At 36.6% G+C, this 13,333-nt stretch overlaps 1 protein-coding gene across 4 annotated transcripts in view; it reads right to left on the reverse strand.

Moving 5' to 3' along the window:
* OPA1 (OPA1 mitochondrial dynamin like GTPase) overlaps positions 1-13,333 on the reverse strand; it is a 58,678-nt gene that overhangs the window by 24,499 nt on the left and 20,846 nt on the right. For all 4 annotated transcript variants that reach the window (XM_076341075.1, XM_076341072.1, XM_076341073.1 and 1 more), the window contains 17 exons: positions 12,814-12,900; positions 11,784-11,897; positions 11,373-11,453; positions 10,880-10,954; positions 10,471-10,542; positions 10,212-10,311; positions 9,565-9,695; positions 8,961-9,033; positions 8,797-8,869; positions 7,926-8,041; positions 7,245-7,309; positions 6,539-6,615; positions 3,558-3,723; positions 2,870-3,022; positions 2,136-2,244; positions 1,427-1,506; positions 109-249 (listed from right to left, as the gene is read on the reverse strand). In XM_076341075.1, the coding sequence (XP_076197190.1) occupies positions 109-249; positions 1,427-1,506; positions 2,136-2,244; positions 2,870-3,022; positions 3,558-3,723; positions 6,539-6,615; positions 7,245-7,309; positions 7,926-8,041; positions 8,797-8,869; positions 8,961-9,033; positions 9,565-9,695; positions 10,212-10,311; positions 10,471-10,542; positions 10,880-10,954; positions 11,373-11,453; positions 11,784-11,897; positions 12,814-12,900 (1,713 nt within the window). The remainder of the gene's footprint in view (positions 1-108; positions 250-1,426; positions 1,507-2,135; positions 2,245-2,869; positions 3,023-3,557; positions 3,724-6,538; positions 6,616-7,244; positions 7,310-7,925; positions 8,042-8,796; positions 8,870-8,960; positions 9,034-9,564; positions 9,696-10,211; positions 10,312-10,470; positions 10,543-10,879; positions 10,955-11,372; positions 11,454-11,783; positions 11,898-12,813; positions 12,901-13,333) is intronic.

Consider the following 13,333-nt stretch of genomic DNA (forward strand, 5'->3'; position numbering starts at 1 on the left):
AACATCTGGATTACACAGTATTTAGATGGAGTCTTTTGTATGCTACCTAGAAAGAATCAAATGTTCACAGGGGGCTTCCATATGTTTTGTTACAATTCTGCATCTTACCAGACATGGGTCCACTGTTATTCCTCTTGCTTCAAGATTCTTTCTGACAGTCGTCACCTCATCATTTGCCAGATAAGCTGCATGTTCTTCATTGCATTTGATTAATTTCTCAAGTTCATTTTTTGTTTCATTACGAACATTCTAGGATAAGAATGATTAGTTAGAATTAATTATTATAGACTCAGAGATCATCAGCACCTCCTCAATAAACAGTCTACCTGCTTAATAAGCCAGAACAGAAAATACCTTTGACACTATTAACTATTACATTTAAGTGACTCAAAAGGGTATTTCTGCAAAAACATCTCAAATATAGTATTTCTAAATGGATAATTCACTGTCAATTTTTCATATTTTTTTCTTTTCATTATGCACAGAAATGCAGAAGAGGAAGAGAAGGGTGGGGAAAAAAAAAAAAATCATAAGTGTTAGCCTCCTTTCCCCTCCATGAATATCCACTACGGGGTTCACATTCACATATCACCTGTGACACTGATGAGAACTGTAATTTTTGCTTGACGGCTAGCAAGAACTCTCCATGGATTCATACCTTTAAACTGCTGTTCATTAGATTCAAGTAAGATAGGCTGAAGTCACTGCCTTTCTCCCATACCTGGCTGCACACAGTTGACTGTAAAACTCCTTCCTCTGAAACAATTACTTTCTACTGTATTCTTTTAAACTCTACTTACTTCTTTAAAGTCTGATTCAGTTTGAGAAATATCTAGAAAAAGTAACATAAAAAGCCCATCATCTCTGGGCATTCAACAGAAGGTGCTATTTAAATTCAAAAGAAATTTCCAAAAGCTATGAGCAAACGAGAAGAGCGCTTATGATGAAAATGGTCTATCAGAAGATACAACTGTGACTAGAATGCTAGTGATAATGCTATCACATACTAAGTAAATCCAGATGGAGTATGATGCACACGACTTCTACTTAAAAGGCATGCGTGGAAAGTGTAGAAGAGAATAGCCCTGTTTCCACCCTGTTTTCAATTTCTTTCTACTGGAAGAACTTTAATATTCAGGTCAATGGCATAGCAGTAAAGATGTAATTCAGCTGAAGAATGGAAAACAGTTTACAAACCACTATGTATCTGCAATATGAAAAAAGTATATGGAATTCTCTGTGGTGTAATATTTAAAACAATGAATAGTAAAAGCTATTGTAAAGTATTTAAAAGTAAATTTTTTTTTTTTTGCAATCATCTAAATAGTGTGAAGAGGGTTGGTATTTTTGAAAAGTTACTGAGTAATAATCAAAATTTTCTAAAGGTAGTGAACTACAAATTCTTTATTTTTTCTTTTCCTTTTACCTGTTCTTTAGTGCGGCCTATCCAGTATAACCACCTTTTTTTCCAGTCTGGACCCACCATATCTTCAATAACAGATTCAGCTAAAAAAAGAAATGTGATGTTAAGCATCACTCAGTAACCAGTCAAATTTATAGTTGTAAAATTAGGTACAAGATCAATAATGGACATTTTATGCCCAAGAACATAAGATATGCCATACTGAGTCAAGTCAGATGCCTTTTACTTAAAGCAACAGTTTATGTCTTTTACTAAAATTTAAAAGTGACTGCAAACCAGTAGATAATTCAAGGAAGTATATAAAAAAAACCATAGCATCCCTCCATGAGACAGCCCTCTAGGTTCCAAGTCAGGCGTTTAAGAATCTTACCTTGTTGCAACTTGCATCAAAATTAATTATGCTTGATAACCATAAATGGACCAACTACTTTCTCTGAATTTATCCTATTCTTCTACCTGTGTGTCTGTACCATTTTTTGACTCTACAGGTCTCTATTACTTATCTTTCATCTGCTTCATTGCAAGAGGAAGAGCACTAGCTTTTGAGGCTGTATTTTGCTAAACATTTCTATCAGTATCTGTACCATCTTAAACTGTCACCACTGTCTCAGTTGTACTGATACAAAAACTTGCACTGCAGAGAAGTGAACTAGATCTGGAAATTGGCGCAGATTAAGAAGCACACAAGAGTGGAATACATCACACAACTCACTGTCTTTGAGACGACTTTGGAGCGTCTCTTCCATAAAATGAATAGCTGCATCCCACTGCTGTTTATCAGATATTGACCGATCTTCTAAGGCATTATGCTGGATCACTCGCTGCAATACAGAACATCGTTTTAGCATACAATAAATCATTTATTCGGGATTTAGTAAAAAAAGATTTCTGACGTTCTCTTCATTTTTTGATGTCTATAAAACCAGCATTTATTGGGCACACAGGATTTATTCAAGAGGCACCTTTTCAAAGCACTGCCAAAAATATTTTCTTGTGCCTTTAATTTGACTCTCTTCTATAGCCTAGCATAAATACTGTAAAAAATATAGCAAACAACACGAAATCCCTCCGGATAACAAATTCTATAAAGATGGTAATGAAACGCTGTTATTTTATGCTGCTATACTTAACAGAACAAATGAGCTGATGCTAAACAATTCTCACAAGGCTGTCCTTGGGCAGCCAGCAGATTATGGAGGACTTTTTCCTGAACTAACCAAACCAATTTTATTAGATGTTGTTTAAGGCAATAATTAACAAAAGGTAATAATAAAACGAATTGAAAAACACCAAATTAAAACATTATATAGAAAAGGAGAGATGGACACATCTCCCTATCATTTTATGATTACATTAAAAGAATGCAAAAATACTGAATATGCAACTTCAGTAAACATATTTCAACAGCACTTAGTCAACAATGCAAAAAAACCCACTACATTGTACCAGGCTATCCTCCGCTCTCTCATTCCATTTATGTCGTTTAATACTTTCTTCTTTGACAGCTTGTTTCAGTTTATCAAAGATATCATCATGTTCTTTTCCTTTTTGTTCTGTCATGAAACGAGAAAATTCTTCTTGCAAAGTCTCCCATGCCACCTAGAAAATTAGCAAACAATACCTACTGAAATGGACCATTATACCATGCACCAGCTGGTAAAGGAACATTTATGACAATTCTTGCCAAGTATGAAAATTTGCATACTTTCTGAAAACAATGTACAAGCGTAAGAGTAAGTAATTTACTTTTGCTTTGCTGCCTTATCCATTACTAATAAAATCAACACTAAACTTTGCTTCGCTATGTTGTAGCAAGTGGAATTCCGTTAAACTTGCATACACCTATTAAATATGAATATACCTAGCTTGAAGGGTTTGTTTAACCTTTTAAAAGGAGGGGTTTTTTGGTCTTTAATAGGGAAAATTCACCAGAAGAGCAAATACAACGTTCCTGCTGTATATGCTTCTCAACATCAAGATCTTGCTAGCCTTTTCTGACATGTAAGCTGGTGAGAAGAACTGTAGTCAGCCCTTCAAACCACTACCTTACTTCTCTGGAGCTATGCTTTCACATTAACAGGCTTTGCACTTTTTTTTTTTTTTTTTTAATTTTTTAAAATAACTAAATTCTCACCTCTACTGCTTTATTAGGCAGTTGCTTGTCAGTCCACTGCTTCAGTTTGATGTCCACAGTGGTGTTAAATGTCCCTGAGTTCATAGTCTGTGCTGCTGGAAGGTAGATATTCTCAATCACATGAGTAGATACCCTTTCCCATAAGGTTTTCTGAAGAATCTCCTCCCTAAAATAGAAAGTTGTAACACACATGATGGCTTCCAATACAAAAGTGTCTAACAAGGATGCATTGAATTTGTTAGAAACACTGAGAAAACAAGACTACAGAACACAGGAAACACTCCTTAACACCAGGACACAACTTCAACCAAAATCCACTTGGAACTAAGGACACAAATACACAATGTTTTCAGCAGCAAAGGCAGCTTCAGAAGTTGGCCTCTATGACTTATGGCTGCCACTGCACTGCAAAACAGTTCCTTGCAGCCTTTAATTATACCAATATGACCATACAGAGCTGCGTGTGCATATGCACGGCAGCTGGGGGAACGACAAGGGGACAGAGAGTAAAGCATTGAAATGATTTGACTAAAAAGTCCACGCTCCCAAAAAAGCATATGGGTTTTGTTTCTGTAGTATTCTGATTTGTTTGTTGGAACATGCTGTAGTTTTCCATCTGGGATTTTCATTGATTGCTCCCAGATTTGATAAACAATGAAGAGAAGTCAAACCTTTTACCAAAACGTATATTGACATTCATTTATAAATGTGCCTCATGTCACTATAAAACTAAGCACCGCTTTCCTGTTTATGATGCGTTTCAAGAAGTAACAATGGAAACAATCTAACTTTAACCTTTTTAAATGACAATAAACTTACTTAGGAAACTTTGCAGCTGCAGTGAGACAACTCAGCTGAGCCAGTGTAACATGCTGCTGGTACCCACAGAGCTAGTCATGCTCCTTCTGCTCCTGCCACAGTCTCCAGTACAGGTTGTGGGTTCTTGCAGATTAATTTTATGCTAGCTCAGCATGCTAAATCAGCTTACCAACAGAGTGGAGTGCCAGATTTGGTACAATGGTGAAAGCTAAGAGCCGAAGAATAATAACTGCCTTTTTTTGGTGGTACAAGACTATCAGATTCACTCAAGCCCTTTTCTTCCAAATGGGCTGAAGTTCAGGACACAAGCCTCATCCCTGATAATGCCCCTACTCTAACTAGGCCAACTGTGGACAAAGACTGAAGAACTTCTCATAAATATCACTCCTTTCAACAATGGCATAACTGAAAATTTCTCTTTTGTGTTTAAAGCATCCTTCTTTGAGATTTAAAAAAATCTGAAGCTGTCCTTCTGACATACCAGTGTAAGTGCGGATCAAAGCCACTAGTTTTTCTACTGTTGGAACGGATCTTTGGCATATTTAGGATAGTAAAAGTATTTATACAAAATTAAAAGGAACTCAAACAGTTAAATGTTGAAAGAATTCACTATAAATAAAAATTGTCACCAGTAAAGAATGTTTTCCTTAAAAAGCTTTGTTCAAAATAGGATTATTTGGACAGCATTCAAACACAAGACCAATTATTGATCATTCTTGATCACCTTTAAAAGAACTAGGGATGTGGCAAATTAATTTCACTTACAGTGTGTGCTGGAAAGTGTCTGTTATGGATTTTACCACTTACAAATGCACTGTAGAAGGGCAGTCCTCTGATTAAGAACAAATGCAAATCTCATTCCTTCTTTACTGATGTGGCAATAAAAATACACTTTTGCTTTGCTTAATTCAATCAAACTTAATTGGAAGGAATGGAAATTTTAACAGGATAGAAACATCTGTATTCATCAAATGCACTGCTGTTTTTAGGCTGCATATAATGGCTAACAGAAGCATTTTTTCATGACTTAGGTTTCCAGTTCTACTTTATAGCTCATTAAGTGTTATAAAACTAGAATCACCACTACATTTTAACTTTCAAAAGAAATGCACAGAAACATTCATGTTATGCACCCATCCCATCCACAACATAAACCAAAGCAGACTAGACATGGGCCAGGATACTTCAGCATCTATTACACAATGAACAGCAGCAAACACCAAAATGGCAAACTGGCATTACATTTGGACTAGAACATAACTTCAGACCAATATACTGCCTACACCACTTTCTCTGAACACATCCACATGCCCAGAATTATTCTAACGTCATTAAGAGTCAGACATTTAATCTTGGTTTTTAGTTGATGACCAACTAACAGTTCAATTCAGGTCGCTGAAGGCAAAGGCATTAAAGAAATCTTTTTTTTGTGGTTCTCAGTTGTAGTACAGGCTGTCAAAGTAATCCTTTACATTGGCTATTCTTCTCTCAGCCTGCATCTACAGTGTCTTTACCATGCTACACTGTTAAAATACTTAGGCTAAGCTCTCTCTCTCATACGTATGTCTGCCTTACAAAGAAGTAGGGCAGAATAGTATGGTGCTACTTGGTTGAGGCTACCAAGGAGATCCACATGTAGGATGAAATTCTCAAACATCCAGATCAGCTCTTTTTACAGCCAGGAATTACATAATCTTTAAACTTCCAAATCGCCGATTCACAGATACACAAAACTTTTTTTCCCCAAGGTCATATATATTATTTTGATATGCACAATGATAATCCCCAAACATCAAGTGAAGAGGAATTACTGATTCATACTTCAAATGAGCATCTGAAAACGTCTTTATTATGACTGTTCCTTTTCATTTTTGAGGAATATCTATTGTTCATTATACTGTATAAAAACAGAACAAAACACAAACTGACATCATAAAATTTTTGTTGAGGGATTATACAAGTATTTGCTGATTCAGAATAATAAACAAACAGACTACTTCCACAGGGACACAGAACATAATAATACATTGTCCTAAGAAAACCAGTTCCCTATTTATATTTGAGAATTTTGTTTACTAAAACTCTTTATATTTTAAAGGTAAATTTCTGCTCGATAATTTGAAAAAAAAAAGGGGGGGGGGGGGAGAAAAAAAATACCATACCAGTGCTTTGGTGTGACCTGAGTCAAACTTATGACTTCATCAAGAATCTCATTCTTTGCTTTTTCAAACAGTTCATTCTATGCAGAAGGAAAAAATATGAAATAGTAAGATTTTAAGTATAGTTTGATCATGTTTCCATACAAAGAGTAAAAAAAAACCTTTTTCTTACGGCCTTTAAGCCTAAAATGATACCTTCTGGTCATGTTCTGGACAATGTATGTGCTTGTCATAAGCTACTCTGGTTTACCATACATCTTCCCACCCATCTCTTGCATGCCTCTGGCCAGGCATGGCATTTGAATATTCAGGATCTCTATAAAAGAATTAGAGAATGGGATCATAACTGTTTTGTTACTCTGATTGTCTGAAAGACCAGGGAATGTAACTTCTATTTGCCAGTTCTGCCATGATCACAACGAAACACTGACCTATTCCTGTGGGTAAGTTAGGTCAGTTAACTGTACACTGGAAGAGTGAAGGACTTGTTAAGCGTTGAAGTATCACAATTTTGAAGCACACTATTTCATAAAACAGAGCTCAGTTATTTCCTTCCCCTAGAATAATTTACACTGTCCTAACATTTTAAAATGTCAGTACTTTATGTTAACTTCAAGAAACCTTTACCAATGAGATTAAATGGCATAAATTTTAATCCATAAACTTCAACACTTTGTAGCACACAAATTAAAGCAGTAGTGTAATTTACCCTGTCAAGCTCTCGCAACCGGGGGTAATTGTTCTTCCATTCAGTCTCAAGATTGAAACGTGTAGCTGCAAAAATCAGAAACAAGGCCTTAATTTTTTTAATTGTCTATATGCACTTCATGACTATCTTAAAAGTTTAGCAGCTCCTAAAATTGCCACAAATCTTGCTTATGACAAACCCTCCAAGAACTTTAAGGGCCTCTGCAAATGAGCAAAGTTTTTTGCTGTCTATGTTTAGATATTATGTCTGCAAATCGCAGGATTCATGCATTGAAAAAATGCAGTGGAAAGAGACCCATTCAACTTCCAGCTCTGTACAAGTCAGTCCTGCCCTGGCTGATCAGATGGTATCTTTATACAGGAAGCCATTTTAAACAACACCTGAATCCAATGGAAGAATTGTGTTTTGCCCATTAAAAAAACTGATTTTTTTTTTCCTTCATACTTATTTACTACTCCTTTGGCTTTTAGAGCAAGCAGGTCCTTCGTACCATGAATTATTTTATGTGCTTTTGTAAAGATTAACTGGGGCAATTACCAATTCATGAGAAATGGTGATCGTATGAAACATATAAAACACAATTGCCCAAGCACGCTGGCAAAACAGTATTATACGTATGTGGAAGAACTAACTGTTTAACAGCAAGTTGCTATTTCACTTGGTTTTTGAAAAGATGTTTACCTTTAAAAGCATCTGCTTGCTGCTCCACAGACTCTCTCACCATTTTCCAAAAGCAATCTGACACAGCAAGACTTAAGTTCTTTGTTGTTACCTGGTGTGCCTTCAGCATACACGTCCTGTAAAGAAAGACAGCTAGAGGAAATTCTTCTATGCATACCCATGCTTTCTGGCCTTCATTTTCTCCTCGCAAGAATAAAGTTCTGCTTTTTATAGCAGAGAATAACATGTCAATGTGCACCTAACCCGAATTACAGTCTTTTCCTCCAAAATATTCAATGCAGATAATCACCAAAGCAAGGGAAAAAAAAACCACCAACCCCCCCCCCCAATAAATATTTATTTTAGAGGTTGCAGTACCTGCACTGCAGTCCCAAAGACCATACAGCTTACTTTCCTGAGAAATACAAGCCTGTGAAATCAAAACTCTGCTCAGTGAACTTCCAGCAGAACACACAAGCTAACCCTCTGAATACAACATTGTTGTCACACCAAGACAACTGATATTTAGAGGCCCTACAACTCATATTTGGGCTGGATTCACTCCTCCCAGCTGTATCAAGTACCTAGAAATAGGTTGGGAACTTAGTTCTTCTCGAGCCAATGCAGAGATACAGAAACCTCTGAAGAAAGGCTCAGAACTGCAGTGGAATCAATTGCTGCCTGAAGATGCCTGTCTCTCTCCACTGACTTACAGCAAGCATTAGGAAACCAGGCTAACTTGCACACCTCAACAAGATACTTAATTTAAGCAGATTAAATCTCAAATAGTGTTTCCACACTGCAATCCTTCTTTTAAGTTCAACAAGAAAAACTGATGCTAGCATTTAGCAACACTGGCTTATTTTAGTAAAAGGAATAAATAGCAACATACTTCAACAGCTTTGAATTTTGAAAAAATTCCTCTTCATATTCTTTAATAGATTCAATGCTTTCACTGCTGTTTCCTGGAGAAAGAAAAGAGTGCTGCAACAGTTCCATTTAGGCAGTTTTCTCTGCTATCAAGAAGAATATAAGCAGAGCCAGAGCTCTCTCTACCTTTTCCAGTAACAACTGCAAAATAACCCAGAGCTTTCATTGGGAAGAGTTTGCCTTCAATTATTTGCTGGATCTGTGAAAAATAAAGGATTAAAAAAACATGGTTAACTTTGCACAGAGACATTCTTTCCTTCAGCACAGTTTTAAAGCCAGATCTAGTTGTATCTACGCATAGACTACTATAAGAAGCAGTTTGTCGTGGGACTGAGTTCTACTGATATTTAAAAGAAAAAAAAAATATATGAAGGCATAAAACAAATAAAGCATAACAGCAAAACACAAAATAAAGTGAAAAAGCCTATCCCAGAATATCCTAAAGCCTTCTCAGGAAATGGAACTTGCTCAGGTCACCTGAATGAAAGGAATCAGTATTATAGCAAGCTGTAGCCAAGCTGTGACTGAAGTCATGTCGCTGATCACTAAAAGCAAAGCCTGAGAGAGATTAAAACAACAACCACCCAAAAACCCCATACTGAATACAGAAATATGTACTCAAAAACATCTAGAACAGGTAGGTGAGGTCCAGTGTTTCTGACAGCATCTCAAGTATTTTTCCATATGTGACTTTAGCCATCACAATATGAGAAAAATAGTTTCAACTCACCCTGCTTGGGCTAGCCACGTTTTTCTCAGCAAGATCAACTTTAGTCAACACAAAAATTGTCCTTTTTCCATGGGGATCCATTTGACTGACTAAGTCTGTGACAATACTGCGTTCTGCATCCACTGATCCATCTAAAATAAACAAAAACAAAGTGATATTTTAGGGACAATGTAATCTAACATGCAGTACCGAAGATATAGTAGGCATCAAGTAAGTTTCATGTTTCAACTTAAAAATAGTAAAATTACACCTATACTTGATTTTTGGGTACACACAGTGAAAATTTGCTTTGTTCCCAGTATCATAAAAAAAATTACTTTGTTGTATAAGTTTTGAACAAGTAACAGCTTGCTCAAAATATTAAACTATTTTTGGAGGCAACAGACAATAACACCTCTGAAGAAATCTTGAATTTTATTTTAATGATAAAAAAACTCTTATCAAAAAGTTGCTTTTTGCCACGAATACCAAAGGTGCCTTAATTTATAAATAGACATTCCACAGCATGCTGTTTTGCACACTATACAAATTACCACAAATGGAAAAAAAAAAATATATCATCAGGAGAGTCCCCAGAGTCACATAAGAATCAGAATTAAAAAATAAAAAAATCCTGCCAGTTGGATAACCATCTAGACTTTTATTACCTTGAATACAAAGGATGATGGCATTAGGATTCTGCATGTAGGCCTTGCTGATGCTAAAGATTGTTTCCTTCGTATCTGGAGCCATACCTGATGTCACAGTCTTTAATACGTATATGGAGATATATATTTAAAGGGAAAAAGAAAACAGAAAGATGTTAAAAAAAAAAAAGCAACAGCTAATGTTTTCACCCATAACACTACCTCACTTCCATGTCTTAAAGATTATTATTTTTTTAAAATTTATTTCTTGCATACTTACACTAATGACTCCAGGTAAATCAACCAATACCATTCTCTGCAAACCAGGACCTTTCACACTTAAGGAGATGGTCTGTGAAGTAAAATTGAAATCAAAGGTTTATACACACATCTACTTTGTATGTAATTACATACACAAACACACATATAGTTACATAAACACATTTACACACACATTTTCACACACATATGCTTTAGACCAGCAACAGCCTGTAATTTTAAATAGGAAGTCCAATTTTATGTGCATGTAGTTGATATAAATCCGATTTTAACAGTCCAAATACACTTTGTATAGTGCAAAATATTAAGTATACACAAACTGGATTCACCACAAATTCTCCTGTTTGAAGAATATTTACAAAAGATATATATGTACAGATATTTGCCACTAAATATTTGACAAGTCTTACCTCAGTGCTAACAGTGCACCCTTCCTTCACACTATTTCTCATTCTGATTTCTATTTCATTTCTCAAAGCTGCAAGCTGTTTTGAGAAAAGCAAAATAGTAAATATAAAACTCCTTATAACTGTGATAGAAGAAAAATCACCAACATAAGTAAAAAGTATACTTGGGGATTAAGATCTCTGTTTATAAATACTAACTGTCTCAAATGCACGTTGAGTACCTAAGTCTGGTAAATGGGGCGCTAAATGACAGATTACCTGCAAACCGCTGCATACTCCAAAAAATGCCTTGGCACAAGAGCTCCTCCTCCATTTTACCCACTTCAGTGCCAGCCAAAAACCATACTAAAAGATAATTTAATAACTAATATAATGCCTTGCCCCACTAAACATATTTCGCTCTAATTAAACAGGGGCTAACAGCCCACAAAGACACAGAATTTTTCAGAGAATTAATACAAGTCACATTAACTTCCAGTCACTTCTTGATACTTACATCCTCTTCCTTGGTCAGATCAAACTCCCGAGAGCTGTCTTTGAATAAAGCCACATGGTGGGGACCCTCACTAAGAGTTACCTAAATGGTAAAAGCCTTATATGAGAAAGTATGGTAAATCTAACATAAAGAAACATGAGAAGTACATAGGACATGTATACTTCCCACTGCAGACATACAGCTATATGTAATGCTTATTTAGCACAGGACTACTTATAGTAGGAACTACTACTACTCTGATAGTATATATGGATCATGTACAGGCCTGCAGAAGTTTTGTCATTGACTGCAACAACTCACTTGCTTAGAGGCCATTTTAGAAACGAATGTTCACATATACTTCAATTAATGGCATAATCAGAGGGAGAACAATACAGCAAATGCTGATTCAGAGATTATGAGGTTTCTTACCTTAACAGGGGAACGTGTCATCATCTCCCCAGACCCTCGAGGGAATATGCGGGCTTGGGCGATCATTTCTAACACACTGGTTTTTCCTGCACTTTGATCTCCAACCACCACCACCTTAAGTGAAAGTTTAAACAGCCATTAGCTTTCAGCAGGACATTTTGGAAGCTTAGACAAAAGCTGACTAAGAAGATGTTAATTGGTATCAACACTGGCTGTATTATGTTTGACAATAAACGCATTGGTCTAAGTATGGAATCCTTGAATAAATGCTAACTTTTAGTCATGCAAAAAAAAATGACTTGTGCTTAAGACAGCACACTCCACAAAGCACCTGACAGGCCTGACCTGCCAGGCCGCCTAATGAAGAGAGGAAGGGCTTGCTGTTCTGGTGGCAGGCAGTTCTTCTCTCCTTGTACGAAATCCTTTCAGCAGGTGAAACACTGAAGACTACCCACCTGGTAGATGCTGCTTCTGCCTGAAGGCTGAATTCTGACGTAGTTGCTGTCACTTCTCCATCTTACTGGCTTCCTACAGAAACCACCAGTGCTACAGGTGGTTGTGCAAGCAGGAAGCGTGCCTGGCTCTCCCCTACACCAGCAGTCAGGCTAGCCAAACCCCTTCTCACGCTCCCCCCTCCAGCACCAGCACGACTGCGGGGAGTTAGCCGGGGCACCTTACCTTCTCAGCATCGCTGGTACACACCGGGAAACAACAGTCATTTTACACTGCTGAGAAGGCTGGGGTGCCCTCACTGAAACCGTTTAAAATGAAAGGCTGAGCACAGCAGCAATATCTGGATCTAGATAGGGTTTTATCTACGAGCCAAGGCAGATTTAACATAGTTACACTGGTTATTCTCAAGATTCTCTTGTTGCATTTAACATGGAGAACACGTCTTAAGCAAAAACCCTGGAGTTACGAGAAAATAGCCTAGCACTGGCTCTGGATTATTCTGGAATATAATTAAATGTTCTATTCAATTATAGGACTGGTGTTTCAGTAAAATGCCTTGAATTCTTTATCTACTTACTCGAGGTAGGTGATCTTGAGTGTTATAACTGGCATCATAATCAGACAGGATGTCAAGTACTTCAGAATACATATCAATCAAGGATTTCTACCAAAACAAAAAGTAGTACAGAGAGAAAACACAGCCAATTAACAGAAGAAAGATTGGGTTTCAGACTACTTCATCTGTATATTCTGTAAACTCATCTCTAAAAATGTGTTTATTCTGTCCTGATGGTTTGAAACCTAAACTGTCTATACTGCAGCACAGATCTGTTTTATGAAGCGCAGTAACAAGTAAAGTCATCCCTTGCCTTCTGTGGATGAAACTACTACAGCTGCAGATGCATCTTGGTGAAAGAGCAAAATGAGAGCTCTTACATACAGCATAAGAGAACAACAGCACTCAGACTTCAGTTTCCAAGTTAAGAAGCTGAATTAATTTTCTTCCATTAAACATCTAGACTTACATTTTCAGCTTGATAAACAGTAAGCATTAAGAAGGGTATAGAGCTATCAACCTCATTCTGTAAAAATAAGAG

This window comes from Aptenodytes patagonicus, chromosome 6 (assembly GCF_965638725.1).
Source record: "Aptenodytes patagonicus chromosome 6, bAptPat1.pri.cur, whole genome shotgun sequence".
NCBI classification, from domain to species: Eukaryota; Metazoa; Chordata; class Aves; order Sphenisciformes; family Spheniscidae; genus Aptenodytes; species Aptenodytes patagonicus.